This window comes from Pongo pygmaeus, chromosome 14 (assembly GCF_028885625.2).
Source record: "Pongo pygmaeus isolate AG05252 chromosome 14, NHGRI_mPonPyg2-v2.0_pri, whole genome shotgun sequence".
Lineage (NCBI taxonomy): Eukaryota > Metazoa > Chordata > Mammalia > Primates > Hominidae > Pongo > Pongo pygmaeus.
Window position 1 is genome coordinate 33,611,781 of NC_072387.2, and position 22,716 is coordinate 33,634,496.

The 22,716-nt window shown below is 36.9% G+C and overlaps 1 protein-coding gene across 2 annotated transcripts in view; it reads right to left on the reverse strand.

Annotated features, from left to right (window-relative positions):
• Positions 1–11,632: 11,632 nt before the first annotated feature.
• MTMR6 (myotubularin related protein 6) overlaps positions 11,633–22,716 on the reverse strand; it is a 41,278-nt gene continuing 30,194 nt past the window's right edge. For both annotated transcript variants that reach the window (XM_054446054.2, XM_054446053.2), the window contains 7 exons: positions 22,157–22,266; positions 21,620–21,745; positions 18,804–18,853; positions 18,182–18,382; positions 16,250–16,381; positions 16,046–16,172; positions 11,633–13,887 (listed from right to left, as the gene is read on the reverse strand). In XM_054446054.2, the coding sequence (XP_054302029.1) occupies positions 13,627–13,887; positions 16,046–16,172; positions 16,250–16,381; positions 18,182–18,382; positions 18,804–18,853; positions 21,620–21,745; positions 22,157–22,266 (1,007 nt within the window). In that variant the 3' untranslated portion in view covers positions 11,633–13,626. The remainder of the gene's footprint in view (positions 13,888–16,045; positions 16,173–16,249; positions 16,382–18,181; positions 18,383–18,803; positions 18,854–21,619; positions 21,746–22,156; positions 22,267–22,716) is intronic.

Sequence of the window (22,716 nt, forward strand, 5' to 3'; positions counted from 1 at the left end):
TGTATTTGGTCCTCTCCTCCGTCCCCAGTTTCTATAATAATACCTCACATGTGGTAGGCATATCAAATATTTGTCAAGTGAATGAATTTAAAAACATGCAAACCTCTTTTTCATCACTCGACCACATCGAACCTAGCTTGTTTTTCAAGCGAGGGGATGGCCAACCTGTCCAAAGTTCACAGATGCTTGGGGCAGAGCAGGGACCGGCCAGGCTCCAGGGTCTGTGTTCTAACCACTGCCCTATGCTGCCTCCCATGAGCATTGAACACACATTAGCTGGGAGTGCCAGCAAATCTGCAGGTAGTGAGATTACCTAGGTCCTAAGAGATGGCCACGTTGGTCAGTATCATTTCTTCATTTAAGAGAGAGCTGGGTGAATTGTTTTTAATGAAGATTAAGAAGTGTTTTGGACTCGCAAGGCTAAGTGTGAATACAGATTGCTGGCTGTGTAATGGTGAGCATGTTACCTAACTGCTGAGTTGGCTTCTTCACAAAAATGAGGAAAAGACCACTGTCCTTGCAGGGTTACCGTGAATCGTGAACCAAATAATGTCTGTAATGTACCCAGCACCCTACCTGGCATGCATTAGGCACTCAATAAATGCCAAATGACTGAAAGAAATTGGGGGGGAGTTGGGGGCAAAGTGGAAAAAGAATCATAGGAAAGGAGAGTAAGGAGATAATATGAGTAAGACAAGGTGGCTCACGCCTGTAATCCCAGCACTTTGGGAGGCTGAGGCGGGCGGATCATGAGGTCAGGAGATCGAGACCATCCTGGCTAACATGATGAAATCACATCTCTACTAAAAATACAAAAAATTAGCCAGGTGTGGTGACACACGCCTGTAGTCCCAGCTACTCAGGAGGCTGAGGCAGGAGAATCGCTTGAACCCGGAAGACGGAGGTTGCAGTGAGTCGAGATTGCACCACTGTACTCCAGCCTGGGTGACAGAGCAAGCCTCCATCTCAAAACAAAACAAAACTAAAAAACAAACAAACAAACAAACAAACAAAAAAACAGAAGAGGCAGAAAGAGGCACTCAGTAACATCTATGTAAATTTTAAACACACACACACACACTTGCAGGACAAGCATCTCGAAGGGCATATATTCAACATGTTAAATAGACGTTCTGCAGGGGGAGGAATTCGAGTGAGCTGAAGGGGAATACAGAATGAGGCCGGGGCTTGTATGAGCAGAGGGAGCTGATGCTGAGCCCTGAGACCTGAGACACCCAGTCCCACAGGCCTCTCTGTTTCTCTCTCACACACACACCTCCCCCAGACTTACGCAAGGACAAGCAAAGAAGGAAAAGGCCACCCTCTCTGCCCACTCAACTTTTGCTCCCAAACTCTCTGATGTTTTGTTTCGCTATCTACCAGCTGCTCAAAAAATCTACCTTCTGCAGGCTCCAGTGAGTCCCAAATCCTCCACGATTCCCCTAGGCCCTCCCTTGCCACAACGCCTTTGCCACCAGTCCTCCTTCCCCTCCTCAAATGCCAAGATTGCTTGTCATTTCTTGACAATCTGCCCAATGTCTGCTATTTCTAGTGAATACATTATTAGATAAAGACTTCGGAATTTACATCTTCCTGGAGGAACTGTCTTGTATACAAGCATGCAGTTGGATCAGTTAAAAACAGAGGGCAGAGAAGCTGACAATTTCTTCTGTCAAGCTTTTGAAACTAAGTTGAGGAACAGCAACATCCTCTGATAATAATGTCTGGTGATCTGGTAATTTGAATAAGAGCTGCTCACTCACCCAGTTTCACACACATGTGTTCTATTCAACATCTCCAACTTCATTTCTTTTATGATATTCCATGTTTGCTTTAGATAGCTTGGCTAGAGTGCACCTAAAATTTCTCATATATTGTATATGATCCTTGTGTGTTTAATTTTCATATTTTTGACAACCATATCAACAGAGCAATTTAAGATGAGCAAAAGGATGATGGTTCAGTTAATAAAGCTGAGAAACGTTTTTCTTCCTTCTTCCTTGCCAAAGTGGTCAGCGTTTCATGGTGGCCACCCTTCCTCTAGTTTACAAACCTATATTCTGCCAACATTAAGGAATAGCTGAATGAAAGCCAGAAAAGACGTTTCAAGAAAAGAAGGGTACTGATGCAAAAATCCTCAACCAGAATACTAGCAAATTGAATTCAACAGCACATTAAAAGGATTATATACCATGACCAAGTGGGATTTATTCCTGAAATGCAAGAGTGGTTCACATACGAAAGTCAATCAGTGTAATACACCACATTAAAAGAAAGAAGGAAAAAGCCTCACATGATCATCTTGGTGCAGAAAAAGCACATGACCAAATTCACACATTTTCACAATAAAATAACACTCAACAAACTAGGAATAGAAGAAAAGTACCTCAACATAACAGAGGCCATATGGCATATGAAAACCCCACAGCTAACACCATACTCAAGGATGCAAGACTAAAACCTTTTCCTCTAAGATCAAGAAGAAGATAAGGATGCCAGCTTTCACCACTTTTATTCAATATAGTACTTGAAGTTCTAGTCAGAACAATTAGCCCAGGCACAATGGTTCACGCCTAGAATCCCAGCACTTTGGGAGGTCAAGGCAGGAGGGTTACTTGAGTCCAGGAGTTTGAGACCAGCCTGGGCAACATAGTGAGACAAATTAAAAAAAAAAATTAGCTGAGCATGGTGGCGCCTGCCTATAGTTCCAGCTACTCAGGAGGCTGAGGTGGGAGAATCACCTGAGCCCTGGAGGTCAAGGCTGCAGTGAGCTGAGGTCACGCCACTGCACTCCAGCCTGGGCATTGGAGTGAGACTCTGTCTCAATAATAATAATAATAATAATATAATAATAATTATTATTATTCCATTAAATAGTATCAAAAAGAATACTTATAAATAACCAATGAGACTAAAGACTTGTACACTGAAAACTATAAAATATTGCTAAAAGAAATTAAAGATGACACAAATAAATGAGACGGCATTTATTCCCATGTTCACAGACTGGAAGACAATATTGTTAATTTGTCAATACTACCCCAAGCAATTTACAGATTCCACGTAATAACTATCAAAATCCCATGGTATTTTTTGCAGAAATAGAAAAACCTATGGAAGAATACATATTCACCATCTCATAGGACCCTGAATAAAGAATAAAATTAGAAGAAATTAGAAAAAGAATAAAATTAGAAGACTTACACTTTGATTTAGAAACTTACTACAAATCTACAATAATCAAACAGTGTTGGCTGGCAGGGTAAATCATGCCTGTAATCCCAGCACTTTGGGTAGCTGAGGCTGGAAGATTGCTTGAAGCCAGGAGTTAGAGACCAGCCTTGGCAACATAGTGAGACCCTGTCTCTACTAAATAAATAAATAAGCTTATTTATTTATTTAAATACAGTGTAGTACTGGCATAAGGGCAGACACATAAACCAATGGAATAACATAAAGAACTCACATATGTGGTCAACTGAGTTTCAACAAAGGTGCCAAGACCATTCAATGGAGGAAAGAATGGTCTTTTCAACAAATGTCACCAGGAAAACTGGCTCTCTATATGCAAAAGAATAAAGTTTGACCCTTACCTAACACTATATACAAAAATTAACTCAAAGTGAATCAAATACCTAAATGTAAGACATAAAAATATAAAATTCTTAGAATACAGGGCAAAAGCTCTGCAAAATTGGATTTGGTAGTGATTTCTTGAAATGACACCAAAAGCACATGCAACAAAAGAAAAAATAGGACTTTATCAAAAGTAAAAACTTCTGTGCATCAAATGACACTGTAAATAGAGTGAAAAAACAACCCACAGACTGGGAGAAAATATTTGCAAGTCATATATCTAAAGGGATTAATATACAGAATGTATAAAGTATTTCTATAACTCAACAAAAAGCCCAATTAAAAAATGAACAAAGGATTTGAGTAGACATTTCTCTAAAGAAGATATATACAGGCCGGGCATGGTGGCTCATGCCTGTAATCCCAGCATTTTGGGAGGCTGAGGTAGATGGATCACCTGAGGTAAGGAGTTCGGGATGAGCCTGGCCAACATGATGAAACCCTGTCTCTACCAAAAATACAAACATTAGCCAGGTATGGTGGTGTACATCTGTAATCCCAGCTACTCAGGAGGCTGAGGCAGGAGAATCACCTGAACCCAGGAGGTGGAGGTTGCAGTGATCCGAGATCACATTGCTGCACTCCAGCCTGGGCAACAAGAGCAAGACTCCATCTCAAAAGAAAAAAAAAAAGAAGATATATACAAATGGCCAATAAGCACATGAAAGGATGCTCAATGTCACTAATCATTACAGAAATGCAAATAACAATCACAATGAGATACCACTTCATACCCTAATAACCATTAGGATGGTTACCATAAAAATAAAGTGGAAAATAACAAGTGTTGGCAAGGATGTGAGAAACTGGAACCCTTTGGCATTGTTGGTAAGAATGTAAAACAGCTGTTATGGAAAAGTTTGTTCTTCAAAAAATTAAACATAGAATTATCATAGAATCTAGTAATTCACTTCTGAGTATATATAAAAAAGAATTAAAATTCTTATTCAGTTCTTGTTGAGACTTGAAGACTTACACACCAATGTCCACACCAGCATTATTCACAATGGCTAAAAAGTAGAAATAATCCAAGTGTCCATTAACTGATGACAGGATAAACAAAACATGGTCTATACATAGAGTGGAATATTATTCAGCCAGAAAAAAACGTATGAAATTTGGATACATGCTAATCCATGGATAAATCCTGAAAACATGCTAAGTGAAACACACCAGACAGAAATGGACATATACTGTATTCTACTTACATGAAGCAACTAGAATAGTCAAATTCGTAGAGACAGACAGCAGAATGATGGTACCAGGGGCTGGATTGAGAGTGGGGTGATGAGGAATTACTGTTTCATGGGTACACACTTTTTGTTTGGGATGATGAAAAGTGGATGAGGTAATAGTTGTACAACATTGTGAATGTACTTAATGCCACTGAATTATACATTTAAAAATTGTTAAAATGTTAAGTTAGTGTTACGTATATTTTACCACAATAGTAATGAACAAAAGAATACTTGAGGGGATTGGGTTCCCACAGGATAAATGGCAGCTACCCAAATTAGAATTTCCACATCCACCAAAACAACCATACAGATCAACAGAGAGGACAAACTAGGTTGCCCCTGGCATACACTTGCAACATTATTAAGAGTCAGAGAATTTTATAAATTTCAATTTAAATATGACTGAAGAAATAAAGGCCTGAGACCAGTACATCCACCATCCATACCAGAGTGGACAATCAGGTAAAGAATGCACAGAAGAGAGTACAATGAGGTTTTGCTGGTGATGGATCAGTAAATGTCAACTAGAGCTCATTCCCAGAAAGAAAGGATCCCTCTCTCAGTGAAAACATTGACACCATGTCTGAAAACTGGGGAGTCAAAGGAAGGGGCAGTCTTGAGAAAACATTAGTTCTAAAAGGATATCTTTGAAGAGTATCTTGGAAGGGTAGAGTTAATGGAAGAGAAGAAAACAGCTAAAGATAAACATCCTCCTGAGACAAGATGATATAAACAAGTTGAGACAGACAACAAAGGCACCCTTTATTAAGGACACTGTACTTCACTATAGCAATGAAAGAGGAAGCTCTTGAACTAAGAAAACTGTTAAGACATGCAAACTCTTCCATTCTTCTACATAGGATTGTCTGTTATCACTGGTCCAGGCAAATCCAACACAAATACTCACGAACAGAAAAACAAACAACAAACAAGCATTCATGTGAAGTTATTAATTAAAAAAATTAAACATAAAACTTTTCAATAGATGAAACCCAAAAGAGAAAGATTACAGGCACAGGCAAATGGTAACAAAACTAAAAGATGGATTAAAATATAAGTAAAAATGCAAGTACTGATATGATAAACCACCACTTATCATAAATACAGAAACTCGAGTAAAAATGGAGGAAAAAAGTGAAACAAGAACTTCTGAACTTAAATAAGCTAAAGCAAAAGGAAAATATTTCAGAAATAAAAATTAAATTTTGTTTGCAAAGGGAAATATGAATAACTGAACATACAATAAGAAACATAAAGGAAAGAAATTAAAAGTGCCAAAAAATTAAATAGAAATTAACAAAAGATGGTAACAGGATCAGAAAGTAATACGTACAGAAGATAAACAAGATCTAATACGCATACAATTTGAGTTCCTAAAAAAGGAAAGAAAAACAATGTTTAAAACTCATTCAAGAAAACTGCCTAAATACAAGCAGACTTGAATCTACATGATGGTATACCTGGAAAACTGACTTAGAGGAGTCAAGACATAATCTTGCAAAACTATTGACTTTAAAAAGAAAAAAAAAACCCACTGGACTTTCAGGCAAAAAACCAAGTCACTTACAAGGGAAAGAAATCATGTTGGCTTCAGACTTCTTGACAATATACAAAACAAAACAAGAAAATAATGGAACAACGTTTTCAGGAAAACCTAAGAAAGAAGTGTGAGCATGGTCATATGAAAATGGCTTTGTTCTTACAGGACACACACTTTAAATATTTAAGGAACATAGGGCATCATATCATAGCACCTTACTCTCAGAGGGATTCAGGAAAAAATGTCCCTTCTGTACTTGCCAATTTTTCAGTGTGGCTGGATTGTTTCAAAATAAAAAGAATAGCAAAGAAAACCCTGAGAAAGAAGAGTGATGAGGCAGAGCTAGCTCTACCATGTAGCCTAGATAAATACAACTGGATGGGTTTGGCACATCAATACAGATACACATGCTACAGAACAGAATCAAGAACTACATAAAAGTGACATCTCAAATCACTGACAAGATGAACTTACTAATAAATGATTCAAACAACCAGGTAGCCATTTGGGAAACAGATAAATCTGGATCCATACATCTTTCTATACATCAGAACGAATTCCAAATGAATCAATCAAATGTAAAAACATAGAACCCTTTAAATATTGAGAACATGAGTGAATCCTTTATAACCTAGTATTAGAGCAGTCTAATTATGATTCAAAACAAGAAGTAATATAAGACTAATACAATCTACCTCCTAAATGTCCAACTCTTCTACAAGGCAAAAAACATAAGCAGCAAATGACAAACTGGGAGAATATTATTTGTAGGTCTGTTTTCCGATATCTCAGGCTCACCTTGTACTCTCCCTTCAGTTTTGGAATCAACCATTTGTCCAAGAAAACTTTTGTTCATTTGCACATTATATCACAAAATATAAAAAGCTCCCTAAAATATAAAAAGCTCTTAATAACTACCTATTTTTTTAAGAAAAAATAGGCAAAAGACATGAACAATTCATAGAAAAAGTGCAAATGACCTTAACTACATGAAAAAAATGAAAAAAAAAATTGATGCCTTATCCATCGATGCTATCTTTACCATGCTCAAAACTTACAGACTATAATCCTATGTAGAAGAATGGAAGGGTCTGCGTGTCTTAACAGTTTTCTTAGTTCAAGAGTTTCCTCTTTCGTTGCTATAATGAAGTACAGTATCTTTAATAAAGGGTGCCTTTGTTGTCTGTCTCCTGACTTGCTTATATCGGCTTGTCTCAGGAGGGTGTTTACTCACGCCTGTTATCCCAGCACTTTGGGAGGCTGAGGAGGGCAGATCACTTAAGGTCAGGAGTTCAAGACCAGCCTGGCCAACATGGTGAGACCTCATCTCTACAAAAAATACAAAAATCGCTGGGCATGCTGGCGTGTCCCTGTGGTCCCAGCTACTCAGGAGGCTGAGGCATGAATCGCTTGAACCCTGGAGGTGGGGATTGCAGTGAGTCGAGATTGTGCCACTGCACTCCAGCCTGGGCAACAGAGTGAGACTCTATCTCTAAACAAATAAATAAGAATTCCCCACTTTGAGAGGCCGAGGCAGGCGGATCACTTGAGATTAGGAGTTCAAGACCAGCCTAATCAACATGGTGAAACCCCATCTCTAATAAAAATATAAAAAATTAGCCAGGTGTGGTGGCAGGCGCAGTGGCAGGCGCCTGTAATCCCAGCTAATTTGGAGGCTGAGGCAGGAGAATCGCTTGAACCACGGAGGCGGAGGTTGCAGTGAGCCGAGATGGCACCACTGCACTCCAGCCTGGGTGATCCTGCGAGACTTGTCTCAAAAAATAAAAATAAAAATAAAAAATCCCTTCATCTTTACTCCATTTGCTGAGCTACTTCTACTCTAGCTGACCTGTTTAAAACATCCTCAACAAAAATACCCTCTTCTCAGCCAGTCATTTTCTTCCTCATATTTACAACCAGATCTGTCTTTGGAGAGACATTTCACCTTGAATGTTTGTACTCACTGGACCCTGCTGTTTCTGGAGGTTGTTCCTTCTGGTGGGTTCGTGGTCTCGCTGACTTCATGAAGGAAGCTGACAACCTTCGCAGTGAGTGTTACAGCTCTTAAAGGTGGCAGGAACCCAAAGAGTGAGCAGCAGCAAGGTTTATTGTGAAGAACAAAATTTCCACAGCGTTGAAGGGAATCAGAGTGGGTTACTGCTACTGGCTGTGGGGGTTTGGGGTGGGGGGTGATCAGCTTTTAATCCCTAATTTGTCCCTGCCCATGTCCTGCTGACGGCCCCATTTTACAGAGTGCTGATTGGTCCATTTTACAGAGTGCTGATTGGCCCATTTTACAGAGTTCTGATTGGTGCATTTTACAAACCTCTAGCTAGCCACAGAGCGCTGATTGGTGCATTTTTACACAGCACTGATAGGTGCATTTTACAAACCTCTAGCTAGCTACAGAGTGCTAATTGGTGCGTTTTACAATCCTCTTCGAGACAGAAAAGTTCTCCAAGTCCCCACTTGACCCAGAAGTCAAGGTGGCTTCACCTCTCACTGCCTTCCAGTGTATGTGTACTCACTGGACCCAGCACTTCTTTTAAAAATGCCAGCAAGGCCGGGCGTGGTGGCTCATGCCTGTAATCCCTACATGTTGGGAGGCTGAGGTGGGGGATCACGAGGTCAGGAGATCGAGACCATCCTGGCCAACATGATGGTGAAACCCCGTCTCTACTAAAATACAAAAAATTAGCCAGGCATGGTGGCACGTGCCTGTAGTCCCAGCTACTCAGGAGGCTGAGGCAGGGGAATTACTTGAACCCAGGAGGCGGAGGTTGCAGTGAGCCGAGATTGCGCCACTGCACTTCAGCCTGGCAACACAGCAAGACTCTGTCTCAAACAAACAAACAAATGCAGGCAAATAAGTGTAAAAAGTTAAAACAAAATTAGAGAATCAGCATTTTGTAACACCAAAGAAATAACTGATTTGGGCAAGCATAATTAATGGATAGGTTGGTAAGGAAAGGGATATTCAATTTGATGCCAAAATATCACCCCATAGAGCATTTGCTGAGTTCAAAGGGAAAAAATGTATCTTTACAATGAAAAGATAACCAAGTGATTAAATTTAGCATCACTAACAGTGGAACCACCTGGCATTATAATCTCCTGCAGTAATTCAATATGAATGAAGTACACAGCATCTTTCCTGAAATGCTAACTCTGAATTTCATCTAGTACCTACTTGACAGCAGGTACAGTAGACAGAGGAACAAGTTAAATTACACCACGAAGAAACAATCAGACAACAGCAGAAAGTGGGAAAACTACAACTGGTCTGGTACAAAAGGTCAATGCAGAGAGGAAGAGGTGACCGGCTGTTCAACACAGAGACTGATGATCTATAACCAAATGCAATGCACAAACCTCAGCTGGATACTGACGCAAAATAGCAGGATGAAGGCCATTTGGGAACTAATGGAAAAACAGAACTTTGTACAAATGGTTTCATCCCTCAGGAGGGGCACGGTTACCAGAAAGCCCAAAATCTCAGTGGCTTAAAACAAAGGTTTATTTCTCACTCCCACTTGTATCACAATGTTTCAGAAGTGTGATGCTCCCTAGCCTGTTGCTCTTTATACAAGAGTAATTCTGAGGCGGGGCGCGGTGGCTCACGCCTGTAATCCCAGCACTTTGGGAGGCCAAAGCGGGTGGATCACCTGAGGTCAGGAGTTTGAGACCACCCTGACTAACATGGAGAAACCCCGTCTCTACTAAAACAACAAAATTAGCCTGGTGTGGTGGTGCATGCCTGTAATCCCAGCTACTCCGGAGGCTGAGGCAGGAGAATCACTTGAACCCAGAGGCAGAGGTTGTGGCGAGACAAGATTATGCCACTTTAACTCTGTCCTGGGAAACAAGAGTGAAACTCCGTCTCAAAAAAAAAAAAAGAATAATTCTGCATCCCTTTAAGAACAAACGAGATGTTTACTGACCATGATGGGTGGTTTACAGCAGTGTTTCTCAAAGTATGATTCCCCAACCATTTGCATCACAATATCCAAAATATTGCTAAGTGCAAACAATTTATTGGTATGCAAATGATTTTAACTCCAGAGTCCCAACCCCTAACTACTGAATCAGAAACTGAACACCAGGGGTATAGAGTCTACTACTAGCTTCTGAAAGTTCCTTTCAGTTATGCAGGCCACTATTTTATAAAAGTTGCCATTTAAATGGGTATTTTACTTTCCTAGAAATAACTAGAGTAGCACAAATACTGTTTATTAAAATGTCAAGGTTTCATGTTTACATTTTCTTATATCAAGTACAATGGTATATATACTCTTTTTTGAGATAATTATCCTAGATTCCAGGCTTTCTTCTAGATGTAAGTTCCTAAAGCTTATAGTTTACATTGATATCTAGACATATCTTAAACAGTCTCCAAATTTTCTTTAATTAATCAAAGTATGTTAATGTCACTTGGAATTCTACATGGAAAAGCCAACAAAATAACTAAAACTTGACTAATGAAGATCAGTGTCACTAATAAAAGTCTGCAACTGTAGTATTAGGTTGGTGCAAAAGTAATTGTGGTTTTTGTCATCACTTTCAATGGCAAAAGCCCCAATTACTTTTGCAGCAACTATATAGTTTTATAAATGATCAGCATTTAATCCAACTTAGCATGTCAAATGGAAGTTTTTCAATATTTTAAAGCTGATCTTCTGCAAAAAATGTTTCAAAACAGGCTTGACTGACACCACCTCCCTGCTCTGCTACCTGACTAAATAAATTGAATTTGTTTTAAAAGAGTTCCCCCTTCATCTTTACTCAAGATTCCCTGAGCTACTTCTAGCCTAGCTGACCTTTTCAAAACACCCTCAATAAAATTATCCTCTTGTCAGCCAGTCATTTTCTTCCCCATATTTACATCCAGATCTGCCTTTGGAGAGACATTTCACCTCGAATGTTTGTACTCACTGGACCCTGCCTTCCACCAGGTTGGCAAGGGCACAACAAAATAGTGATTGTATCATAAGCAAGTGACAGGAACAAAAGGAAAACTTAATGACATTATTACCTACATCTGATGGGCCTTTTTGCCCACTATACCTATTTTAAATATTCTGGAAATTATTTCTGTATGAAACAGGTATTATTTATCAACAAACTTTTGGAAAATAAACTCCTCAAACCTTATGCTGTTATGTTAATGTAATGGGCAAGTCTACTTGCCTAGGTGAGAAGAAAAAAAAACAACTACAACTTGATTCCATTTGTTTTATCCAGAAGAAAAACATTCAAAGTAAAATGTGAACATTTAATTACCTTTAAATAATATATGAAATAATTTACATGCTATACACTTCCAAACACACTGAACATAAATCCAACTTTATAAGACATATACACAGTCTGCTTTTGCCAACATATACCCTGTAGGTCACTTAAGATGTAACTGATTTCTCAGTCCACCTGTGAGCATATAAACACACAAATATATGTCTACAGTTGAAGATTAAGATAATAAACCAGAGTTGAATACAAGAAGTCAGCCACAGAAGATTTTAAAACCACAATCAGTGACTGGAACACCAAGGCACAAAAACTTCCCTTTGTAGTCACACAGATTAAGTTTCCACTCCCAGTACTTAAATATGGAAGCAGGATTGGTTAATCACATATTATATTTTATAGTGCATTTCTGTTGCTGTTTAAAAAGGATATTTTTTAAATTACATAATGTATTACAGAAAAGCATTGGAAAAATAAACAGGATAAGATAAGCTCTCATACAATAAAGCTTTTTTTTTGTCTGAAAAAGATGTTTATATTCAAAACTAATATAATACAGGTGTAACAGAAAGCAGCATGAGAGACACTATGCAAATTGCCTAATACTCGAATTGTACTTCATGCCACCATGTTATTTAAATTTTCAATTTTAAAGCCAGTTGGGTGATATTGCTAATTCCAAGTGATAGTTTTGGGGTTTTTATGTTTTGTTTCTTGTTTTTTGGTAATTTAAAGATATGTACTAGTACACAGAATAAACAGTAAATATAACATGGCAAAATCTTTCCCAGAGTTTAAGTTGCTTTGTTAAACAGTAAATTTGTACTAGAATTTTTCTTTTTTTTCTATATTTAACAAGAAGAAAAATAATGCTCCACATAGAAATCACTTCAAAATTCATGCAACCATGCACAACCTATCTGTACTTCCCTTTTTTATTTACCCAAAAGTTTTTGAGTAAACTGAAAGTTAGATACTCCAGGAACAGCAACTCATTGAGCAATAAGGCAGTTTAAAAATATACATATACATGTACTATTCATTGTTTCTAAGAACAGTTTTAGAGCTTTAGCTCTTTAAACTTACACAGTTGTGAAAGAAATAAAGCCAACCACAAAATAAGAATCAATGGAATGCAGTAATCCATATATAAAAGACAGTCAAATGTGCTTATACGTATTCAAGAAATCAATATTCTGTCTAAGCTGTAAATAATAAATTATCAAATGTAGCACTAAACAAATTATGATCAGAATAAACCTTCAGTTTCATTAATTTTGAATACAAAAGTGGGGCAGGCTAAATGTGAACAGTGTACTTCTACAAGTGTTTATATAGAAGTATTGTAGCATGCAACCCCAGCAGTAATGAGAGCACAATTCTTTACAAACAAAACAAGGCTGACCAAAAGAAAAACAAAACAAAAAATCTTGTTGTAGGCTGTAAAACTTAAGGGTAAAGAATCCACTGGGAATTTAAGGCTTTCTTAGAAATATTTTTCATGGCACTTTAACATTAAATATCACTAAAAGGCAAAATATGTAAATATTCAGAGTTACAAAGCTACATAATTGAAAGTACATGCCATATCATTTATTAAGAAACTATGTTGTCAAATTTTGTTTTCTTGAAGTTAAATTGTACTTAAGGAAGGTTATTTATGTTTGGCTGAATTAACATAAATCATAAATGTCAATTCACTAGTGTACAGTGCAAATTGTGTTTTGAGTAAATACATCAAATACCACTCATTTCTTACAGAACTGAATGTCATTCCTTGCTGGAAATGAAATTAAAATGACTTATTTCTCTCACAAGGGCAGTTATTATCCTTCCTTCAACTATTAGCCTACTGTTAAACCCTAAAATTGTTATTAGACAAATTCCTTTTGGTTATGCTTACAGACCATCCTCACAACAATCCTTTTCTTGTACTGCAATCATTGCAGAAAAAACTCTATGAGTCTAACAAGTCATTCTTGCCACACCATACTCTAAGCTGACCACAGCAGGTTCTGATTTAGAAAACTCTTCTGCATATTCACTATAACGATTATCTGCCGGGCTGCTGCCCTCTATAGTTCGAAGAGCATCATTTACGGGTAGCAGAGTCTGCTCTTTAAAACACAGGGAAGTTTTGAGGTTAGGTGATTCAGGATGAACTGAATGTAACAATTCCTTGGTGAGGATGCCATCTGTTTGCTTATTTTTGCGTTGTTTAATTTTCTAGAACAAACACAAATTTGAAAAGAAAATTACTAATTGCATAAACCACAATATGTTACATGAAAAAAGAAAACATGCTTTTGCAAAATATGTTCTCTGTATGTATAATGCAAAACTAAATCTCAAAAAATTAGAAACATTTAATGCATATGACACAGTTGAAAATCCTAATTGTGTACAATTTTTTGCTGTGGAAAATTGTTAGTTTTTATATTTATTAAACAAACAATCCAGCAAGACTTGACTGCAGGCGATCACTAGGCTTCCACACTTAAAATGGACATATATTACCTAGAAAGCATAACAAGTAAACATATATAGTAAAATAAATGTGTATGAAACATTCACCCTGAAAACACAACAAACAAACTTGTGTAGCTAAAGGGCTCACTGACTATAAAGAGTTTTTCTTACATGGTTTTCCTACAGTGGTTTGTTAGGTAAAAATAACAGACTTTAAACACAACAGAACTTTATTTTTTTAACAGAAGATTTTTAAAGTGTCCTGTGGCAGAGTATCATGCTCTCCAAATTCTTGGACTGTCCCGATAATCTTGTATTACCTATTATCCTGGACTTGCCTCTCTTGACCATATGCTTCTACAATTTACTCAAGTAGTCATTACCTCCTTATCTAAAAGATGACTAAGGGAGACTCCTGCCTGAGAGGTAGATGAGACAGTCTTACTGTTATAACTGTCTAGGATTTTAAAAATATATATATACTTACTGATCCTTTTTGCTTATATAGGATGGCAGAAAAAAGATTATAGGAAAGTCTTAGGGTAGAGAGGGATTTGTTAAACAAGAAACACACAGAAAGCATAAAACATTGACCAATTTGACATGAAAATTCAAAATATCTATATATAGCATACCATAAATAAAGTGGAAAAGACAATAGGCTGGACAAAACCATTTGTAATATATATAACTAACAAAGAATTAGTGCCTCGCACATAAACAACTCTTACAAATCAATAAGAAAAAGGCAAATATGCCAACAGAAAAATGAGCAAAGGTTTGAACAGTCCATTCACAGAAAAGGAAAACCAAATGACCAACAAATATGGAAAGTCATTTAACTTCATTTGTAATCATGGAAATCCAAAACTGAAAACAATTTAAATATTCATCCATAGCTGAATGGATAGACTGTGATAATATTCATATAATATAAAGTTATATAGTAGTTACTAATAAAACGATGAATAAAAGCTATATGTATCAACATGGATAAATGTCAAAACAATGTTGAGCAAAATGAAGCACATAAACAGTATGGTAACTTTTATATAGTTTTAAAACATCAGTTTCTTAAGTAGAGTGAAGGATATATTGGCATATACATCGTCTGTTTCCCTTTACAACTCATACAAACATTATAGATTGCCTTTGGTATTTTTTCAATACACAGTAAAAATATTTTAAGTCAAGAAAAACAGTATTACAAATTGTGATACATGGGTGAAGACTGGGTATGAGTATAGAGGGTCTTCAAATAGATCTATGTTTCATTTCTTTTTTTTGTTTGTTTTTGTTTTGAGATGGAGTCTCGCTCTGTCACCCAGGCTGGAGTGCAGTGGCATGATCTTGGCTCACTGCAACCTCCGCCTCCCAGGTTCAAGCAATTCTCCTGCTTCAGCCTCCCAAGTAGCTGGGATTACAGGCACGCGCCACCATGCCCGGCTACTTTTTTGTTATTTTTTTAGTAGAGATGGGGTTTCACTGTGCTGACCAGGCTGGTCTCAAAGTCTCCTGACCTGGTGATCCACCCGCCTTGGCCTCCCAAAGTGCTGGGATTACAGGCGTGAGCCACCGTGCCCGGCCTATGTTTTATTTCTTAAAACAAGAACAAGAAAGATCTGAGGCATATATAGTAAATGTTAAAATCCCACAAAAGCTAGCTGGTGGGTACACAGATAGTTATTGTGTTTATCTATACATTATGCTATATATTTCCGGTATTTTAATGTATTTTAAAATACAAAGAAAGTGATTCGAACTAACATATTCAATCAAAGTAGGGTTGACCTGATTTTGAAGCAACTGCTTACTTCAGAAGTTTATGTGCTGATTTACACCAACAATACAAATATTAGTCTAATCGTAAACTAATTTCACATTCCAAATATATTAGATACTTCAGAATACTTACAGATTCTAGGTCTTTAATATCTTTCTCTAATTGTTTATTTTGCTCATTCATATTCATAATTATATTAAATACAGACTGCCTAGGATGCAGTGTTCGATCAAATTGGTGGTACATGTTCCTCCAAAACCTTTATGACAAAAAAAAGTTTCAATAAATTGTGTTTGAGAAAATTCAAGTATAAATACTTCAATGATGTCAACTTACTTAAAATTGAAAGATACTGTATTTGGCTCCAAAACTGTAAATCTGTGAGATTTGGAACTGTAGAGAGGATTTAAGTACTTCTTTTGGTCTTCCAAAAGAAATGGCCACAGGGAGTAAGTCTTCTCCTTCAACCTTAATGTAATGAGAAAAACACAGAGATCTTTCCTATAGATGCAAAGTAGTAATGGTAATATTCATTTTTATAAATCAGGCGATGGCTTCCGAAGCAGATTTAAATTTTAGTTTTTTCTTCTATTCTCAGTCTAACCTTGTCTCAGAATTCTGTACTCTCTCTATTCTCCTTTTTCATTCATAATTAGGTAATAAAGTCATGTTTCTTGAACACAACACAGGTATAACATTTTCTCTCACAACCATATATTTTAAGGGATTCCTCTCAACTCACACAATTTCAAAAACTTGGTCTCTGTTCTACCTACTTCAAATCATCACAAACATACACATAGAACAAGACACTAATGCATCTTTCTGTCTGGCCTTCTTCTCTTAACCCCACATCTGGGCTGTAGCGGCGAGTATCACAGGGCAGGAGCACACGTAAGTGTGAGTGGGTACAAAAAAGGGAACAGGCAAAATCAGGATGTTATGCAAGAATTTTAAAAGCCAATTATTTTGCAAATCTAAGAGTAGCTGGGCAAAGGTAAGAATGGTTTTAGATTGGACATTTACCAAGTAAACATAATGTAGGTATCCAGGGGGAAAGTGGAAAATCTCCTCATTTTTCCATAACTCCTAAGATGACCCATAGGTGTGTCTTGGAGAAAAACTACTAGGAAATATCTACTTTTATTTCCATCTTTCCATTTTTGAGAATGTTTGGCACTAATTAAGAATAGTTTTTCCTAAAATAGCTCTGTACTCCAGGAAAAGTCACCTCTGTGCTCCAAATTATAATAAACTATTTTGAATCACTGTATATATATACAGTGATTCAAATATAGAGCTAAAGTCTCAATGTTCTTTGACTGTTCATCTCCACCATTCTCTATTCACTTTTTATTCCCTTTACACATTTTTAGAATTTTCTGCATGCTCTCAGTTCTGCTGTTAACTCTGTTGGGAATGTGAGCATGTGGCTATCTTCAAATACCACCAGATTTAGCTTCCTTAATACGTCCCTTGGATGTTCAAAAGTCTGTTAAGTGCTCTTTATTGCCTACCGTAAGAGGCGATAAAGAAATCCAAACTCAGAAGCCCAACCTAAAACAATATACATAGGACCTCTAAGACCTACTCCAGAGATCTTCCTTGCAGCAAAATTTAGGCAAAAACCCCTATCCCCAAAGACTGGTCAGGAAATAACATGAATGAGGGTCAAGTAGTGTCTCAGAGCTTTTCTGAGACCCTACTCAAGGACGGACACGCTGCAGCCAACATAGCTAGATTTATTTTCCCCAAAGAACTGTCTGTTTAGAAATGTGGGGAGAGCTATAAGGCTCCATCCTATCTTAAAACAAACCAACAGTTTAAAATATTTTACACTTTAAAACTAGCGACTGATACATTCTGGGAAATTAAACAGCATAAGGATTTCTCTGTTCTAAAATATATAAATGCAGACTGAAAAGAAGCATGAGGAGACTTTCCAGGGTGTTGACAACATTTCATATTCTGGGTGCTGGTTACATAGGTGTGTGAGTTTGGTAAGATTTACTGAGCTTCACACTTAACGCTCTATGTACTTTTCTCTATGTATGCTACACTTCAAAACACATTTTATAATGTGCTTTTACTATTAGCTGAAAGGTGGGGGAATATTAGAAGGGTACTCAGCTTTAGAAATACAAAAAATAAAATCTTTACAATAAAATTTCAAATTGTCAAGATATTTTATTAAGTTTCAAACATGATTTTTGTTAGACCTCGGCTAAGTAGTGGGAAAAGGAGACTCTTTTAATTGAATCATCTTACTTGAGCTCTTCTCTTTCCTTTTGACAATTTCCAAGGAAGTTTCCAAACTGGCATGAATGAATATGCTCATGGATCTGAAGAAGAAATGCTTCACTGAATTCAAAGGCTTGTGGAAACTGTTCGGTCAAATGCCACACACATTCCAAGAACTGAGTAAACACTGGTGAGACTTCCTTTGGGTCACCATCCAATTGGCCACACCTAACCCCACAGAAAGTACAAGCTTTTAAAAACACCTCTGAAAGAGCCCATTGTTCAGGTATTGTTAATCTTAAACATACAAAAATATTCCTAAAGCACTGTTACATTAGCACAAAAAACTAGAATTTTTATTGAAACCATTTATGAGTTTTTAAACCACAGCTTTAAAGGATCTGTTACCATCTCTAAATAAAATGCAGCCCAAAAGGAAGGTAATAAATAGTCATGAAAATTAACAAGCGTACTAGAATTGAAAGAAATTACAGAAAAAAATTAAATGTCTTCACGTAAAATACAGTAAAAACCATGACACTCTTACCTCCCATCACGCATGTGAGTTCATAAGGAACAGAAACATTTTGGCATTCTAAACTTGGTTTACTAATTATATAAAATATATGACTGTGTAACTGTGACTCACCTCTCTGAAAATTTATGTCCAAAAGAGATCCAATCCTTTTCTATTAAAACCTTAATGAGAAAAAGTAAAATTCACTTTCTGACTACTTTCAATTTTTTGTTTAGGCTGGATTAAATCTTATTAGTTTAAAAACAGTATTTACTGTACACTTTTAACTTATAAACAAAACAGCACAAAAAACCACAGGCAAAAGAATGCCAAAACCTTGATTCGAGGTGGGGTTAAAGAAGAATAAAAATGCATAAAAAGAAATAGGGTAGTTTCATGACTTAAATTATTTCCGTTGAATTTATTACATTTTAAGTGAAAAGTACATGTTATAAAGCAGTATTACATTTAAGTTTTTGTATGTATGAAGATGATATATCACAGGAAAAAGGCTAGAAAAATGTAAACCAAAACTGCTAACAAAGGATAACTCTAGGTGGTAGACTGAGGTGGATATTTTAAAACTTTTGGCTTACTTGTACATTTTTTATATTATTTATATGCTACTTTTTTGAAGAAAAAAAAACTAATGATAAAAAGACCAATTATTTTAATCAAATCATCTTACTTGAGTTCATGTTCAAATCCAAGTGTTAACATCTATCCTCTTGAATGGACTGACTTTATGTTTTCCTTGCCACAGCTTCTCTACTTACCCACTCCACTGTAAAAACAGATGTCTAACTTTTTCAGTCTAATCTAAACACGTATTTGTAGTATTCAGTATACTTTATCACTTCACTATACAGTCACCAAGCACATTCTTTTCATAGTGTCAAAACTGCTGGTTTTAGCTTCTCTGATTTTGTCTCAAGCCTCTGCTTTCCGCAGAAGGCTATACACTGATGTGGCTGAGGATGTAGTCGCTGGAGCTCAGGTACAGGCTCTAATCCCAGCTTCACCACTTTGTGTGACCTTGGCCAAGTGACCTTTTGGCTGGAGCCACAGATTTTATTCTGGTCTCTCTGCCATTCTTCTACACAACCATGTTTAAAGCATAACTCAAAATCTTTCTCACTAAATGTATTCTTTGGCTTATCTCAGTGAAGAGCCAGAGAGCAACACCATCCATCCCGGCACCTAATTCAGAAACTTGGAAATCATCCTAGAGGAAGACTCGTCTCTTCTATCCTACATCCAATCCATGATCAACTCTTACGGACTCTACTTTCTTTTTTTTTTTGAGACAGAGTCTGACTCTGTTGCCCAGGCGCAATCTTGGCTCACTGCAACCTCCGCCTCCTGGGTTCAAGTGATTCTTCTGCCTCAGCCTCCTGAGTAGCTGGGATTATAGGTGCACATCACCATGCCCGGCTAATTTTTGTATTTTTAGCAGAGACAGGGTTTCACCATATTGGCCAGGCTGGTCTCGAACTCCTGACCTCATGATCCACCCGCCTTGGCCTCCCAAAGTGCTGGGATTACAGGCGTGAGCCACTGCGCCCAGCCACTGACTCTACTCTCTAAACATCCCTGGAACCCATCACCTCCCCCTTCACTTGTGTGTTACTATTTTAGTTCGGTAAAATTAAAAACTTTTGTCTCATAAGTTATCATAATAGTGTCTACACTGGCCTCCTAGCCTCCATTCCCACTCCCTTTGGCCTTCAAGATACCAAGCCACCTTTTTAAAAAGCACATCTAATCGAGTTACTGTTTGCTTGTTTAAAACTCTTTAATACCTCCCATTATCCAAAGAGGGGAAAGCCCCATTCCAGCCTTCTCTTTCTCAGGCCCTGACCCCACTCTATTCCTCTGCCTCCAAGCCCCCTATTCTAATACTCACTCTGAACTCCATCCATCACACATTACCTGCAGTCACCCAAAGAGGTTATGCTTTGGTTTACACTGTTTCTATTGCCTGGGAAGCTCTCACATCATCCCCATTTATTACATGATTTCATTTGGATGTCTAACAAATAATTAAAGCCAAACATGGCAAAGAAAATATTCCTTATCGTACACTCTCAAGGTAAGCTGAGCATTATTTTCTTATTAGCAGCACTCCCGCTTGGCCTATCCCAGAGTCAGTACATTAGCAGCACAAAATAGTGGTGCTGAAAAGGGACTGGTGATTTTAAATCTTCCTTTGCTTTAAGATGGCACTGTATTTAATAATTCTAAACTAATGAAAATTTTCTAACATCTCTTCATTTAATTTACCATGAGTTAAGATGTAAATTTTGAAAACCTAAGTTAATCTGCTCATACGTTTAAAAGCAAGCAAATAAAAATCTGATCATACCTTTAAAAGCAAAGAAACAAAAAAAAAGGAACTAGGGCTTTATCTTCACAAAGGAGAAAATCTATTGAACTAGAAATTTTATCTTCAGATATAAAACATGCCTAACATGTTATTACACTTACTAATGCAGGTGTTTCAAATAGAAGGTTTCCTTCAGAATTTAATTTTAAGTACTCTTATTTGTGCATTGTTTTATTACATTATTTACATTTGTTAGATAAAAATGAGGGAGAAAATACTGAATAGTTCCATTGCAACATTTTAGGAAAAAAAATTATTTAAATCCAAAGTTTATTGTCAGTGTTAGCACAAGTGGAAATAAGTCTAATTCAAGGTTTCTCAACCTCGACAGTACTGACATTACAGTCCAGATCAGTCTTTGCTGTGAGGCTGACCCCCCCCCCAGCAAAAATTTTGTGCATTATAAAATGTTTAGTTAGCAATATCCCTGGCCACTCCCACGGATGCCAGTCTCATCATTTCCTTTAGTGCAAAATTGTCTCCAACACTGCCAAATGTCTTCTGGAGGGACATAAAATTACTCCTACTTAAGAACCATTGGTCTAACCAAATAAATCCTTACCATGAATCCTTTGATTGTCCTGTAGTAGGAATCCAATAAAAGAGAACCCAGGGAACAAACCTGGGAAGTCCTATCCCAACCATCGGAACAATGTACCAACACACTTGCATTTTCAACTGTTATTGCCTGAAAAGAAAGATCACATACATTCTAGCATACTTTAAGGTAAACCAGTAAGTTCTACTTGAAAACCATACTAGCAGGTATTGTGTTACAAAGAAGTGCTATGCCTGCAATGATAATGTCACAGCGTAATTTCCAAAATACACAACAAAATACGGAAACAACAAAAACACAAGCAAACAAACAAAAAAACAAAGAAAAAATGCCACTTCAAAGTACTTAGGAGCATCTTTTTAAGTTTCTACATTAAGTGCTACATGATATTTTTAAGGCTGAAAATAAAGTGAAGCCCATTAAAGAGGTAAAAAATAATAAAAGTTATCTGATGAATAGATACCAGCCCCGAACAGAATAAATCTACTCCTTCCCAATCATTATAGGCCCCAAGACCAAATATGAAAGATAAAGTATTACTTTGGCCAAGAAGATTGCAGCGTCCATAACAGCTTTGATATGGCGAAGCCATCCTGAGCTCTCCAAACCGGAGTAGAAATCATTGACAGAAAGCCCTTTAGTGCCATTGACTAAAAGAGATATAAAAATATTTCAGTTAGAATATGGCTAGAGTTTCTGCATTTCTTTTTTCAAGATCTCTCTAGATAAGTGAATTAAGAAAGAAGACAAAACAAATAGGCAAGACTCTATAAATGAAAAGATGCTATTAAAAGCTCAATAACTGATTCTTGGATATATTTTTCTATTATTCCCGTGCTTACAAAAATGCTCCAATCTCTTTAAAAACATTGTAGCACAAGCATCTAACTAAAAATAATCTTATATTTTAATTTTTTAAAGTCTATACTATGACTGGAATATTTAAATGAACATTACTATAAATCAGTATTTATTGTACTGACTACTCAAGAATATCTATCTAATAACAATTTTTTTGCAAAACCATTAGAATTGTACTGTCTAATACAGCAGCCACTAACCAAATACGGCTACTAAACATTTGAAATATGGCTTGTCCA